The sequence below is a fragment of the Ictidomys tridecemlineatus genome, chromosome 11, assembly GCF_052094955.1.
Source record: "Ictidomys tridecemlineatus isolate mIctTri1 chromosome 11, mIctTri1.hap1, whole genome shotgun sequence".
Lineage (NCBI taxonomy): Eukaryota > Metazoa > Chordata > Mammalia > Rodentia > Sciuridae > Ictidomys > Ictidomys tridecemlineatus.
In genome coordinates this window covers 82,993,486-83,006,039 of record NC_135487.1, presented here as the reverse complement: position 1 = coordinate 83,006,039, position 12,554 = coordinate 82,993,486, and the positions used below count along the sequence as shown (strand labels likewise).

At 44.0% G+C, this 12,554-nt stretch overlaps 1 protein-coding gene across 1 annotated transcript; it reads right to left on the bottom strand.

Annotated features, from left to right (window-relative positions):
* Positions 1-4,443: 4,443 nt before the first annotated feature.
* LOC144368585 (PRAME family member 20-like) lies at positions 4,444-7,146 on the bottom strand. Its single transcript, XM_078027778.1, has 3 exons — positions 6,860-7,146; positions 5,897-6,478; positions 4,444-5,074 (listed from the first exon to the last, which is right to left on the bottom strand). The coding sequence occupies exons 1-3, from the start codon at positions 7,144-7,146 to the stop codon at positions 4,501-4,503; spliced, it is 1,443 nt and encodes a 480-aa protein (XP_077883904.1). The 3' UTR covers positions 4,444-4,500.
* Between the last annotated feature and the right edge of the window lie 5,408 nt (positions 7,147-12,554).

Below are 12,554 nucleotides of genomic sequence, written 5' to 3'. Positions count from 1 at the left end.
GACCTAGCACATTGGGGGCACAGGTCACACCTTAGGCATTAACCCCAAACTACATCAGAAAGCAGAAAAATACATTTGACTTTTTTTATTCCTATCAACTGATGGTGGACCCTGCCTTACTTGGAGACTCCCATGTTGAGTGGGGAATTCCTTGACAAAGGAAGGGCTTTCATTCAAAGGCAAACTAAACTCCACCTCAGCTACAAACAAAAACTAACACATATTACCTATCTATATATGTGTGTATGCACCATCGCTAGCTAACTTATTTTATTACCCCTGAAGAGTCCTGCTGGCCTCCCTCACCAGAGTTCTTGAGAGTTAAGAGAAGGGGAATGTGATGGAGATGTAGAGACTGCTCTGTAGCTCTGAGGTTGGGTGTTACCTGTCGGGCTGGGACAGGCCACCCATTACTTTATTTGGTGAATCATATTCTATGGAAAAGCCTTTGTGTATCCCCCATAGAAAAATAAAAACACACACTCACTTTCTCCTTCCAGTGTGGAAGCAGAACTCTTAAGATCTCAGAACTGGCCTGCCCTTGCATTTCAAAATTTTTTCTGTGCTGTCTGGTTTCTTGGTGTATCTCACAGCCAGCTTTATGCAGGAAGGGAACACAGCATATCTTCCAGTGCAGGCCTCAGGTGAGAGTACAGGCTTTTGAAGGTATTGGGTCTAATGGGAAGTCAGCCCTTTCTATTCTTTATTTTGAGACAAGGTCTCAGTAAGTTGTTTAGGAGCTTGCTAAGTTGCTGAGGATAGCTTTCAATTTGCAATGCTCCTGCCTCAGGTTCCTGAGAGATCACATGCATACAGAAGTGTGCCTGGCTTACATAACAGGGATATTTAAACTTTCACATAACAAATAGGAAATTTAAAAAGAAAATGGTTAGTATTAAGCAAGGCCACAGTAAGAGGTTAAGGAATGCACGAAACCAGGAGAAGCAAACCAAGGCAACCAAAGCAAATGTTACAAGGAAAAAGATGGAATCCAGAGTACTGGTATCAGAGCAGAGGGAGGTTCTGTTCAGATTAAAATGATCTTTGGTAAGTATATAAATTTTCTAAATCCCAGCGGAAGCCCAAAGAGAAAAACAGAAAATTATGGAATGTTTAAAAATGACAAAGAAGCAAATCCAATCTTATCCAAGGAGAAAACACCAACCCACAGAAACAGACTAGAGAGGAAGGGAGGAAAACATAGAAAAAGATCTAAATAGAAATCAGAAAAAGTAACTAAAAATGAATAAGACCAGTTAGAAATAATTCTGTATCTTTCAATCAAAAACCTTGAATTTAAAGGGATTAAACTCCCCAATCATAAGAGGTTAAGTGACTGAATGGATTTCCTTTTTTTGATGGACTCAGTTACCTGCTGTGTACAAGAAAGTCATTTCACCTCAGGACACATACAGAGTGACAGTGAAGGGATGGAAAAATATTCCACAGAAAGAAAACCAACCTAGAGCAGAAATGGCTAGACTCATAATAGATAAAATAGACTACAGATTAAAACACAATAAAAAAAAAAACAAGGTGATGGCTCCATGATAAAGTGGTCAATTCAGCAATATGAGACAGCAATTGTACACATACATGTACCTGACACCCAAAAACCCACATGTGCAATACAGATATTACTGGAATGTAAAAGAAGAAAGTCAACTAGGACACAATAAGAACAGTAGGGGCTTCAACTCCCCTTTTCAACACTGGACAGATCATCTCTGCACACAGTAGACATTTACAGACCATCGCACCCAACCACTGCAGAGCAAACATCCTTCTCAACAGCACATGACACATTCTCCATTTATTCTCATAATAAATCTCCATAAATTTAATAAGAATGAAATCCATACATAGCAGGGGGAACACCTGGACAGTTACAAATCATGGGAGTTATTCAACATGTTCCCCAATAACCAATGGGTCATTGAAGAAATCAAAACATTGTCATGTATGTAAGAAATAATAAAAATAAATAAAAATTTTAAAAGAAAGTATAAAATGCCTGAAGACCAATGAAAAATATCACACAAGATATTCAAACCTGGGGATAGAGCAAGAGCAATTCTAACTCGGAAGTCCTCAGCAAGAAACACCTTTATTAGGAAAATAGATCTTAAATAAATGGCCCAACATTGCATCTCAAAGGACTGGAAAAAATAAGGATAAGTCATGCCCTAGTTTGTAAAATTGGGAGAAGGAATAAAATCATAAAACTTCTTGAGTAGCTGAGATGCCAGGCATGTGCCACTGCAACCAGCTTTTCATACTTGTTTGTTATTGTTTTGGGGATCAGGCAGTAAACTCAAGGGTGCCACATCAGTGAGCCCCATCCCGAGGTAGGATTTTGAAACAGGGTCTCACAAACCTCACTAAATTGCTGAGGTTTACAACCTCACTAAATCGCTGAGGCTGGCTTTGAACTCACCAGCCTCCTTCCTCACCTCCTGAACTGCTAGAACTACAGCTGAGCACCACCAAGCCGGCTTTTGCAGTTGTTTTTTGAAGAGAATCTTTCAGGACATCAATTTGACTTACCTGTCCAGACCAATTAGAGAATGCATTCCATTGTTTTTATGTCGGTTCTGGATCCTTCTTTTTGAAACTTTCTAACAGATAGACACCTCTATTCCAATTAACCCTTCCCAATGTAGTCACATAATTTTTGGATTTATTTATTTGTTTACTTATTTCTGTGATGCCTTGGATGGAACCCAGGCCCTTCAACATGCTAGCAAGTGCTCCACAACTGAGAAATGTCTCCATCTCCCTGAGTTAGCATTGATGAAGTTCACTCAGTTCTCTAAAATAGCAAGGTTTCTGGGTTTCTAAATTTTGGAGGTAAAATTGGCCAGTGTTCCAGAAGGGGCTCTAGTGTCTGGATACAGGTGTACAAAGGACTCTGAATCACTCAGTAGCCAAGGAGTGAAACCCAGTTCCCACTTCCTGACCCGGCCACCTTTTGCTTTCTCAGACCTCAAACCAGGTCTGAGAAAGCAAAGTACCCTCACAACCCTTGCAGTGTTCAAGGGGTCTGGAGGCACCAGAATATCTTCAAGACCCGTTTTAGTCATGATAACTCTTGAAAAAACACATGATGACAGATCTCATTATGCAGATTTTCCTTGACTTTATTTGATCCTACAATCCAACAAATTGAATGTCATTCAGAACCTTCCACCTGCCCCACACGTGCAAGCTAGACTTAGAGCCCGAGAAAAGAAAGTGCCATAAAGAGGGATCAAGGCACAAAGATCACTCTCTGGGTGAAAGAGAGGCTGGCTGTGCTTGGTCCAGACTCTGCTACCAGTTCCAAGAGTGAGCTGCGCTCTGTTTACACATCAAAGTGGGTTCCAGTTCACTATGGATGGGGGATTATTCAAGCCATAATTAAAACACATCCACAGGCAGCTTTAGAACACCTCAAATGAAGGCTGAGTGGACCTCGTTCTCATCCTTGGATGGGAAACTAAGGCTAAGGTCGCTCCACAACCCCATCAGTGCAGTCCTCAGTGGAAGGAAGCATTAGGGCAAGATCTGTCAGTTATGTGCAACTCCCGCCCCACCAGAGCTTGTAATTGATTCAGTTTCATTTTGAAATATTTTCAAGTGTTATCTACATATATGATTCTACTATTTTGCTGAAAGGTAATTTGGATACCTTCAAGGGGCACCACTAGTTTAAATGAGGACAGACTACCTAGGTAAATGACAGGCAAGGTTCGGTGAGGCCCAGAGGCTCTGATCAATGAGCAGCATGGACACTTCCTGCAGGCACTGGGAGTGAGGCAATTCGGCCTGTCTTGTGCACAGATGCTCTTGCCCAGCAGATCCAGAGACTGGTACCTGAGTTTTCTGGGTCTACATGGAGACACATGAGGAAGGGCCAGCATTTAATGTCTGGGTGGCACTGAGGTCCACTGAGAAGAGGTTTCTTTGCAATGGCTCATGTTCAATGCCTATGTAGAATGTTCCAATCCATCTGTCTGAATCTGCATGTGTTAAGCCACAGAATAGCCACATATCATGACCAGATTTCAGTTTGATACCTTGACTTCTTGGGGCTGAACCTCATTGTTCACCAAGTACTCCATGCCTTCTTTCTCCACAGCATCTGGAGAATCCCAAGGTTTCATTAGGAAGACAGGTAAATCCAGTGCAGAAGACATCAGAAGACTAACCTTGAGATTCTCTTCATTTCTGACTATTTATGGACCAGCCATGAAACACAATAGCTTCTTTCTGTGCCCATCAAGCCTAAATCCCATTTTAGAAATTCAGGTCCCTATGTATGTCTCTATAAAGACACATGTCCTGAAAGTCCTAACCTCAGAGGGCTTCCCTCCAATGAAGCCCCCTGCTGTACTTTCCTTTCCGCAACCACACTTTAGGCAATGTCTGAAATTGTGGGCTCTGTATTCCCTCTAAGGTGACCTTACATCCTGGTTATAACACCAATTGCCTAGAGGTACACTTTTGAAACACACCCATCTATGCAGGTGTTGGACAGGAGCAGTGAGTGAGGCCCTGGTTATACATGAACTTGTAGCCACAACGGCGACAGGGGACAGTACAGAACACAAGGATGTTTGGCTGCCTAAAGTCCCTCACTATTGCTGTCAGCTCAGCACAGAGTTGGGAACATCTCCCTGGGTGGATGGTACCCCAGGGATCATAGCTCTCCAGAGGGGCAGGGTACAGCTCTACGCTCAACTGGCTCAGCCTGGCAGTGTGAAGCAGCAGGTTCCTCAGGGTTGACATAGAGAGGCAGTTCCCATGGAAGCTCAAGATCACAAGCTGGGAGCAGTGGCTCAGGGCAGGCAGGAGAGTCTGGAGGTGGGAGTCAGTGATCCCACAATCTTCCAGGTCCAGGCTGTTCAGGGTGGTTGCAGTGCTCTCCAGCAGGATTTGGAGGGGCTCCAGACTGAAATCGGTCAGTTTTGTGCCCCTCAGTTCCAGGTGTCTGAGCTGTCTGGTGTTTGGATATTGGGAAAGATAATTCCAGTCAGAATCTGACAGAGGGCAGTTGGTTATTGAGAGGGTCTTCAGGGGGGTCTTCAGGTGCCTAAGGAAAAACCAGAAAGTTAGTACTGAGGAGCAATGTCAAGGAGGGAGAAGACAAATTGGCCCAAACCCAAAGTCACCCTGGTGATCTGACAATGGTCCACACTTAGAATGCTGCCTTTTGCAGAATCTGGTGATTCACATCACCCCATGTCAGGGTGAGCCTTTCACCACATCTCCTGTGAAAAGATGAGTCCACATCTCTGTGTCCCCTCCTCACTGCCAAGCAGAAAGTCACAGGTCTGGCCACAGGAGGTCATGGGGAGTCATGTATGAAGGAAAAATTTGGGCAGTATGTAACAAAATCCCCTGGGGTTACCCCTCTGAGAGGCTCACACCCTATATCCTCAGCAAGATTTTTACCCCTGCTCCTGACCCTTACACCCAGGATCACTACCTGGAGTTCAGAACAGCCTTTCCCAGGTGGGTATAGAGGCAGGTCTTCTGCTCCCAGCTGGGGATCACAGAGCTTTTCTGTTGACAGGTGTAAGTGTGGGGGCTTCCCTCCTTCCAAGCCCTCTTCTCTACCCACTTTCCACCACCTTATTTGGACAGGCCTCCCATGGAAGAAACATCAATCCCATCCCTAGCTCCTGTCCCTCCCAACTGGATTCCCAGCATGGTGGCACTTCCCAGGCTATGGACCCTCCTTTAGGAGTCTGCTCCAATGCACATTATGCGATCAATCTTCAGGATTGAATAGGAACAAAAGGATAGGTTAGTGAACTTCCAGTGTCTTATTAACCATGAGAGTTTCAGTGGCTGGTAGGTGCAAATTTTCTGTAACTGGTCTGCAGAGGGTGCTCTCCCCCGTCTTACTCACCTCAGCACCTGTTCCAGGTGGCCCTTGAGGAGGAAGATAGCATTGGCACAGAACTTCCGCAGGCAGTCCATCCTGAGGAACTGTGAGGTGAGCTGGGCGAGCAGCTGCTCCTGCTCCTCTTGGGAGGTGTAGGCAGGCACATAGACCTGGGAGACAAGCAGCTTCCTCAGGTTCCTCATCTGGCCCAAGAAAGGAGCAAAAGCAGCCAAGCTGGAGGCCGCCCAGGTGCAGTGCACTTCCACCTTCTGGATAGAGTCCAGCTGCAGCAGTCTCAGGACCTTCCTGGTGTGGCTGGTGGGTTTCCCAAAGATCTTCAGCCTATTGCAACACAGGTGCAGCCTGTCCCTTCTCTGTGTGACCCACAGGAACAAGTGGGTCAGGAATTCATCCGGGGGTCTTTTTTTGAGGCTCAAGTCTATGAAAACCTTGAAGGGTTGCTTAGCTGCCATTGCTGGACCAAGTTTCAATGTTCGATTCTTCTTAATGTCTTCTGGTGAGCAGGCGTCAACCACGGCTCCAGACCACATCCTCCAGAAGTTCTGGGGAACATTCCGCAAATCCAGCACCTGCAGTTTCCACCTCCTGTGGAGACGACAGCAGAGTCTCAGCCCTGAGGCTCCTTCCTTCACCTCTCAGCTGCTGCCCCCTGCTCCACCTCTTCCTTCTGTCTCACTTTTCTCCATCCACTTCCCTCCAATGCAGCCTGGTGCCCCCACTTGTACAGACTGAGGCAGGGGCAGGTACAGCCTCCTCCTCCATGGATCACCACAGCTGCCACAAGCACCTCCACATCTGGAAGCCTTTCTCAGATGGGGCTCAGCATGGCCAAGGCCTCTCCACCCCTCCTTGCTGGCAGCACAGGAAGCCTGTGGTGCACAATTCAGCACCAACTCTCCCTGCCTATACCCATTCCTTCCCTGGCCCCGAGGGTGCTCCCTTCCAGGCCACCTGGGTCCCCCTTACCTGGGGTGATCCTGCTGTGCAAGCAGCATGTCCAGGCCTTCCAGGGCCACTTGGATCATCTCAAGCTGTGGCTTCCTCATCAGGGCCCCCAGGGGCAGGCGGGTGAAGGGCCATGCCTGCACCATTTTCTTCAGGACCTCAGTGTGTCCCCTGCTGAAGGCCTCCACAAAGAGTGGTGGGAAGAGCTCTATGGGCAGGTCCTCCAGATTCAGGACGGCCCTGGACTTGTTGCTCAGCAGGCTGCGCCCTGCCAGCTCCAGCAGCGTGGGTGGAGACTGGATGCACATCCTGGGGAGTCTGAAAGAAGAAAGGTCCTGGAATATGGTCCAGAGAAAAGGCCACTATCCCATCCATTGCCAGCCTCTGGTAAGGGGGTACTGGGAAGTCTATAAACACACCTCACTCTTAAGGGTGAAAGCTTTGGATTATTAGGTTATCGTTTTAAAAGGGAAATTGGAGTGCCATGTGACCTAAACAGTAGGCTCCTAGATTCAACAACTATATGGCTGAAAATGGACTTGCCCTTATATGGGTGACATTCGTTTTAATTTGTTTTTTAAATGAACATTTATAAAGCTTGTGGCCATATTATAAAACACTTGGAAATTACAACAGAGTCTCATGGATATCTGTTACACTTGTGAGATTCTGCCATCTTAGGGGGATGTTGAAGAGAACAAACAGATCAGAGAAGAATCTATGAACTATTCTATGAGATCATTTGAAGCTTTTGGTTTAATTTGTTTAAACAAATTATAAATTACAAAACAACATAGGCCATACATTATAGTCTTTTAGGGGCCGATATTGGTGACTGAATTTAGGACACTCAACCACTGAGCCACTTCCCTAAGCCTATTTTGTATTTGAGATGGAGACAGGGTCATACTGATTTGTGTAGCATTTTGTGTTCTGAGGCTGGCTTTGAATTCTAGTCCTCCAGCCTCCTCAACCTCTTGTGTTGGCGGGATTATTGGTGTGTGCCACCAACCCAGCAAAAGAGTATAATTTATAGGCACACAATATAAATATTTCCATCATCAGAAAATAGAATTGCAATCAATTAGAATAAAATAGAAATCCAATCTCCTTGGTGAAAAAAAGTAGCTGGGGCTTGAACTGGGCTTGATCCTCAGCAGAACATAAAAATTAATAAATGGTGACCTGGGGATATACCTCTGTAATTAGAGTGCTTGCCTCGAATATACAAGGCCCTGGGTTCAATCACCATACCATACCACCAAATAAATAAATAGGTAAATAAATAAATTACATTGTCCATATAATCCTTAAAAAACAAACAAACAAAATAAACAAATGAATAAAAGTTGGGCGAGGGAGCCTACACTTATAATTCCATAGGCTCTGGAGACTGACACAGGAGGATCAAGGGATCAAAGCCAGCCTCAGCAAGAGCAGGTGCTAAGCAACTCAGTGAGACTCTGTCTCTAAATAAAATACAAAACAGGGCTGGGGATGTGGCTCAGTGGTAAAGTGCTCCTGAGTTCAATATCGGGTACCAAAAACATTTTAAAAAAAAGGAAATTTGAAAGTGACATAAACCAAAATGAAAATCCTAATATTTAGCATGAAGGCAAAACCACACTGAGAAGCAAAATTGAAGTCCTAAGTTGCTTCAGGAGAAAAGACAGAAACAAAATTGTTTTTGAATCCACACAGGTGAGGAGGGAAGGCGCTGGTCCTTAGGCCAGTGACGGACTTACGGGATCTGGCCAGGTGTGCAGGTGCTCTGAGCTTCAGTAGGTCAGGATGTGTCTCCTTAGGCTACAAGACAGTTGTGCTTCTCTTCTGGCTCTGCAGAAGCGTTTAGGACCTCTCTGGCCACGCCCCCACCTCCATCTGATTGATCAGCATCCAATCAGAAAGCAGTATGTGATCACCTTCCAAAATCTCCACCCACTTAATGATGGGTGGCGATTAGACAATTGCATTTCTGTTTTTTCGGTCTCTTTGTTTTAGTCAGCTTTATGGTGCTGTAACTAAAAGACCCAAGGACAACAACTACTGTTGAGAGCCACAGCCAAAGGGGCCCCAGCAAACTTCCAGCTGCCAGCAAACTTCCAGCTGCTGGCTGATGATTGGCTCACAGAGGCCCCAGCAACATCTAGCTGATTGGCTCCTCTGTGGTGATGCTCATTGGGCTGTTTCCCCGCCCTTCAGACTGCAAAGCTGATGATTGGCTCACAGAGGCCCCAGCAACATCTAGCTGATTGGCTCCTCTGCGGTGATGTTCATTGGGCTGTTTCCCTGCCCTTTCAGACCATGGAGCTGCTCATTGGGGGACTTCTTTGGCTCCGCCCACATGACCCAGCCAATTGGCCTCAAGAGCAGGAGGATTGTGGGAGGTGGTGAGGCTGGTGTGGGTGAGAGGCTTGTGGGAAGCCAGTGGTGGCAGTTGGGCTCTGAGGGTTTTTTCCTGAGGAGCTGTTTTGTTTGGCATTTGTAGTTCTAAAAATAAAGTTAGTTTCTTTTTTGACAAGTGGCTCCTGAACTGTGCCCAGGCAGACTGCGGCAAACTACAGAGGAGGAAATGTTTATTTTGGTGGCTTGGTTTCAGAGGCCTCAATCCAGAGACAGCACCTCCAAGTTGAGACTGAACATCATGGCAGAAGCATGTGGCAGAGGGAAGAGGCTCACATTACCAGAAAGCAGAGAGAGAGTTGGCCACTTGCAGATACAAACTCTACACCCATATTCACACCCCAAAGATCAGCTTCCTCCAGCCACAGCCCAACTGCCCCCATTATCTCCCAGTTAATCCCACCAGAGATTAATGCACTGGCTAGGTTATGGCTATAAACCAATCATTTGTCCTCCAAAACATTGTCACATGTGAGCTGTTAAGAGACACAGCGTCTAAACCGTGATGGTCTTTTGGGGGTATCTTGTTGGAAAGTGTCCCTGCTCACATCACATAATCATATCTAAGGTAGATAATTACAATTGGCTAAGTTTATATTTGGTTTCTGTTTCACATAATAACTTACCACAAATGAAACACATTTAATTTCATGCGTGTGTGCACCTATATAGGATTAAGGCTACATCCAACACTGTCTCTGGTTTTTATGCTCTACAATATTTGAAATCTACACTCTGATTTAATTTTAAGTTTCTCTGGAATTTATCTGTGTGTCACCAGCTGAAAGGGTGACTTCATGCCACAGCCCTGGCTTCTCTTATTACCCCTGACTTGGTGCACAAGGCAGGTCAAAATTACAGTCAACCTATATCACAAAAGAGAGTCTCTTTAAAGAAAAGTGTAGTCAGTCATAATAGGGCAGGAATGCAGGACACTTAAGGAAAGATGAGTCAGTGCCCCATCCAGGAGGCAAAGGGAGACAGGGTGTCAAAGGCAGCTTTGAATCAATTATCACTGGTTCCACAGATTCAGTACAAAGGGTAGCCTCAGTTCAAGGACAATAGGTGGTGACTGGCCGGGTGTCCTCTTAGAAATTGTGGGTTTATTTTATGCACAGCTGAGGTTGGGGCTGACTGGTTTGTGATAGTTCCTGCCATCATGCAGGGCTGCCCAGAGACCTTCCCTTCGCAGCACCCTGCTTCCCCTTTATCAAGATTTGACAAAGTTACTTCCTGTTGATTTGAGCACCATTTATGTTTCCCCCTTGGGATGAAGAGTTTTCTCCTCTGAATGCATCACCTAATGGTTAGGGTTTGATTCTATCTCAGTTCCAGGATGGACTTTTCCTGGTTGGTCCAGTCCCCCATTGGAGGGAATTAATAGATGACTAGGAATCAATGTTGATACTCATTAAGCCACATTTGAACAACAAGGTGGGTTTGGAGAGAGTGGCTCTAAGTGTCCCTTCACCAAAAAATCTCTGTTAAATTCAATTTTGCCTATTCATTAGGCCTTTGGTATCTCATCTCCAAGCTTTGGCCTTTACTATTCTATGAAGTGTTACACTTTTGCAGAAATTTTATGAGTATAGATGTTCATTTTTTTTTAAATATTTAGGCCCTGAATTTATGAATTTTTATTTTTTGGCACTGGGGATTAAACCCAGGGGATCTTTACCACTGAGCTACATCCTCACCTTTTTTCATTTTTATTAATTAGTTACTTAGTTAATGAAATTATGCATATATTCAGGTTGGGTACCAAGGTTTGAACCTAGGAGAATTACACCACTGAGCTACATTCCCACAACTATTTTTAAGATCTTTTTTTTAAATTTTGAGACAGTTTTGCACTAAATTACTGAGACAGGTCTTGAATTTGAGATCCTTCTGCCTTATCCTGTTAAATAGATGGTGTTATGGGGAGTCCCTCCCAGAAGCACTCTAATTCTGAATTTCAAATCAAAAGAGAGCTTTACTTACCTGACTAGGAACTGTCACGCACTACAGAGTCTCAAGCTCTGTGAGAGAACAGCAACTTTCTGATCCATCCAAAGACAATATAAGCACAAAATCCACATTTCAGTGACTTGCTTATTTTGTGTAAGCTAGCCAATCATAGAAATTGAAACATTAATAAGTGGGGCCTGTGGGCTCTAGGCAGGATCAGAATTTTCCCATCAGCAAGCCAGCACATTAGCTTTGAAGTTCATTTGAGCACATTCCTGGGTTCAAGCAGGTGCTAGACAGTCACATTTTTAATTTGGGTTGGGGTCATCAGGATGAGAATCTACTTCAAAGTCATGTGGACCCACAATAGCATTCAAACCCAGGATATAGCTCTTCATGACCACCAGTGAATCTTGAGTAGGGTACAATTTGTGGGGAACAAATACAGAGATGCGATTTTTTAAAAATAAGAATACAGCTTCCATATCAGTTTCTCAGAAACAGCTCTTATAACAGTTTTTCAGAGGAGGAAGCAAAATGGAGTCTCAGGCCTGCCTATGAGAGTTTTTGCTTTATAATTGTCTTATCTCACATTTCAAACTTTTATATCCATCATCTGTATTTTTTTACTATTACATAACTATAGGTGACACACTTATTGATTGTATTTATCATTTCACACCACAGCAGATGGGATTAAAAGTGTTCACCAAAACACCCTGTTTTGAATTAGAATTTTGAAAAGATAGAGCATTTGCCTAGCATGCATAAGGCACTGAGTTTGATCCCTAGCAACAATAAATAAAGAAATGAATAAAGAAATACATGGGTAGATAGATAGATAAATAGATAGATAGATAGATAGATAGATAGATAGATAGATAGATAGATAGATAGACAGACAGATGAATAGGTGAGAGACCTGTGTTCAAGTAAACTTGTTAGTGTTTTTTTTTCTTCTTAATCAATTAATCTGATTTTCATTATCTTCAGGGAAAACATCCAAATGATAACTTTTTTTAAAAAAAGACAGAGGAGAGAGAGAGAGAGAGAGAGAGAGAGAGGGAGAGAATTTTTTAATATTTATTTTTCGGCGGACACAACATTTTTATTTGTACATGATGCTTTGGAATGAACACAGGGCTGTGTGCATGCCAGGTGAGCATGCTACAGCTTGAGCCACATCCCCAGCCCAAATGATAACCATTGATGATAAACATTTTGAATCTTTATGGCTTAAAATCTGTTGGCAATGTACGATAACCAGTTATTAACAAGTTGATTTGATTGGAATACATTTTTATATAATGTCCGGAATAATATCTGAAAACATAAGAGATTTTTTTATGAATTTTTGCCATTA

Excerpts from the sequence above, each read along its gene's own strand:
- LOC144368585 (XM_078027778.1), bottom strand. The coding sequence starts at position 7,146 with ATGTGCATCCAGTCTCCACCCACGCTGCTGGAGCTGGCAGGGCGCAGC. Across the intron at positions 6,479-6,859 it reads GCACAGCAGGATCACCCCAG|GAGGTGGAAACTGCAGGTGC; the intron begins GTAAGGGGGACC and ends TCGTCTCCACAG. Across the intron at positions 5,075-5,896 it reads CACCTGGAACAGGTGCTGAG|GCACCTGAAGACCCCCCTGA; the intron begins GTGAGTAAGACG and ends GTTTTTCCTTAG.